Source organism: Eimeria acervulina, genomic scaffold, assembly GCF_000499425.1.
Source record: "Eimeria acervulina Houghton genomic scaffold, Eah_scaff1493, whole genome shotgun sequence".
In the NCBI taxonomy this organism is placed as follows: domain Eukaryota; phylum Apicomplexa; class Conoidasida; order Eucoccidiorida; family Eimeriidae; genus Eimeria; species Eimeria acervulina.
Genome location: NW_013549156.1, coordinates 1 through 2,500, shown reverse-complemented (window position 1 = coordinate 2,500; position 2,500 = coordinate 1). Strand labels below are relative to the sequence as shown.

Genomic DNA, 2,500 nt, shown 5'->3' with positions numbered 1-2,500 from the left:
CGCTTTAGTTTCCAGCTTAATCCCCTGTAGAGTTTGTTGCTTCCTCCTAGGGTTTAGGGTTTGTAGCTAGCTAGGGTTTAGGGTTTGTTGATTCTATCAAGTGTGCATAGGTTTGCAGCTAGCTATGGTTTAGGGCTTGCTGCTTCTGCCTAGGGTTTAGGGTTTGCTGCTTCCGCCTAGGGTTTAGGGTTTGCTGCTTCCGCCTAGGGTTTAGGGTTTGCAGCTAGCTAGGGTTTAGGGTTCGTCCCCGTAGGAGCGGAGCTGCAGCAAGGGTGTCCTTTGCTGCCGCTGCAGCGCAACCAGCAGCAGCAGCAGCAACAGCAACAGCAAAAGCAGCACTTGAAGCAACATACACAACAGCAATAACAGCAGCAGCAGCAAAAGCAACAGCAGAAGCACCGTGGGCAGCAGCAGCAGCAGCAGCTGCAGCGCGTCTCTGTCAGATACTCTGATATTTCTGTTGATTTATATTTAAATAATTTTGTATTTATATTTAAAAACGAAGGCGCTCCACTTAACCCCCAGAAATGAGGGTTTAAATATTGGGGTTTAGGGTTTAGGGTTTAGGGTTTAGGGTTTAGTGTTTAGGGTTGCCTGGGTTCTTCCTTGTTTAATCGCAAGTAAAATGCTTCTTAAGTGGAGAGTTATAAGACTTTTATTTCGTGTTAAGCCTTTCCACTTTAGGGTTTAGGGTTTAGGGTTTAGGGTTTAGTGTTTAGGGTTTAGGGTTTAGGGTTTAGGGTTTAGGGTTTAGGGTTTGACTGGGTGCATGCTCGGCGTCTGCGGGGCTGCCTGGGGGGAGAGTAGTGGTGAAGCTGGTTTTGAGTTCAGGGGTTTTCTGTTTAAGTTGTCTTTCATTTTTGCATTTAGGGTTTAGGGTTTAGGGTTTAGGGTTTAGGGTTGTTGTGCTGGGGTTATGGTTTGTTGCGTTTTTGCTGCCGCACGGCTCCCCCTCCATTCCTATCGTTTTAGGGTTTTAGGGTTTAGGGTTTAGGGTTTAGGGTTTGTAGTTTCTTTGTATGCATGTTTTGGTGTTTGTGAGGGGTTTAAAAACAGCAGCAGCAGCACGGCCAGCAGCAGCAGCAGCAGCAGCAGCAACCGCAGCAGCAGCAGCAGCAGCAGCAACACCTAATTTCCCCAGTCTTAAATCTTCTCTTGCTAAAATGAAGCCGTCGGGTTCGTCTTCGAGTACAACGGTGAGTATAAACCCTAAACCCTCTTCATAAACCCTAAACCCTCGCGGTCGCTGTGCTGCCCGCGAGCTTAAACCCTCTCCCGTGCAGCGGCTAAACCCTAAACCCTAAACCCTAGTCTTCGCTGCAGCAGATTAGGGTTTGTTGCTTCCTCACCACCATTGAGCTTCCTGTTAAGTGTCTTTCAAGCTGATTCCTCTCTGCGTGCCCCAAGAAGTGTTTAGTGTTTAGGGTTTAGGGTTTAGGGTTTAGTGTTTAGGGTTTAGGGTTTAGGGTTTCTGAGTGGTGTTGGCGTGTATCTTTCTTCATCTCGTTCTCTTTGCTTCTTTCTTAGCTTTCTTTTATTTGAGGGTTTATGATTGTCAATATGTTTTATTAGGGTTTATTATTATTTATCAGGGTGTATTAGGTTTCTCTAGGGTTTATTACTGTTTCCTAGTGTTTATTAGGGTTTATTAGTGTTTATTAGGGCTTATTAAGGCATGTGAGGGTTTATGAGGGTTTATTAATGTTAATTAGGGTTTATTAGGGTTTATTAGTGTTTCCTAGTGTTTATTATGGTTCTTCGTGTCGATTAGGGTTTATTAGGGTTTAGGGTTTAGGGTTTAGGGTTTATTAGTGTTTATTAGTGTTGCTTAGTGTAGATTAGGGTTTATGAGGGTTTCCAAGGGTCTATTAGAGCTTATTAGGGCTTAAAAGGGTTTCCTAGGGTTTACTGGGGTTTACGGTTTTAGGGTTTAGGGTTTATAAGACCAGCATAGCGCGGTATTGATCTGAATGAGGGTTTATTAGGGTTTCTTATGCTCCATTAGGGTTTATTAGGGTTTATTGGGGTTTCTTAGGTTTTATTAGGGCTCATTAGGGTTTCTGATTGTTTATTAGGGTTTATTATGGTTGATTAGGGTTGATTAGGGTTGATTAGGGTTTAGGGTTTAGGGTTTAGGGTTTATATGCGTTCAGACGAACATAGCGCGGTATTACGCGGAAGTAAACGTGACTGAGGGTTTATTAGTGTTTTTAAAGGTTGATTAGGGTTTTTAAGGGTTGATTAGGGTTGACTAGGGTTAATTAGGGTTGATTAGGGTTGATTAGGGTTGATTAGGGTTTAGGGTTTAAATGCGTTTGTTCAGACGAACATAGCGCGGTATTACGCGGAAGTGAACGTAAATGAGGGTGTATAAGTGTGTATAAGGGTTTCATGAGGGTTTCTGATTGTTCTAAGGGTTAATTAGGGTTGATTAGGGTTGATTAGGGTTTAGGGTTTATGTTTGTTCAGACGAACATAGCGCGGTATTACGCGGAAGTGA

General features: G+C 43.4%; 1 protein-coding gene across 1 annotated transcript; it reads left to right on the top strand.

Annotated features, from left to right (window-relative positions):
- Window positions 1-1,163: 1,163 nt before the first annotated feature.
- EAH_00060310 (hypothetical protein) lies at window positions 1,164-2,500 on the top strand (the record flags this gene model as incomplete). Its single annotated transcript, XM_013393488.1, has 4 exons — window positions 1,164-1,196; window positions 2,154-2,180; window positions 2,324-2,356; window positions 2,470-2,500. Coding segments are annotated over 4 exons (124 nt in total), but the record flags the coding sequence as incomplete, so codon positions are not given.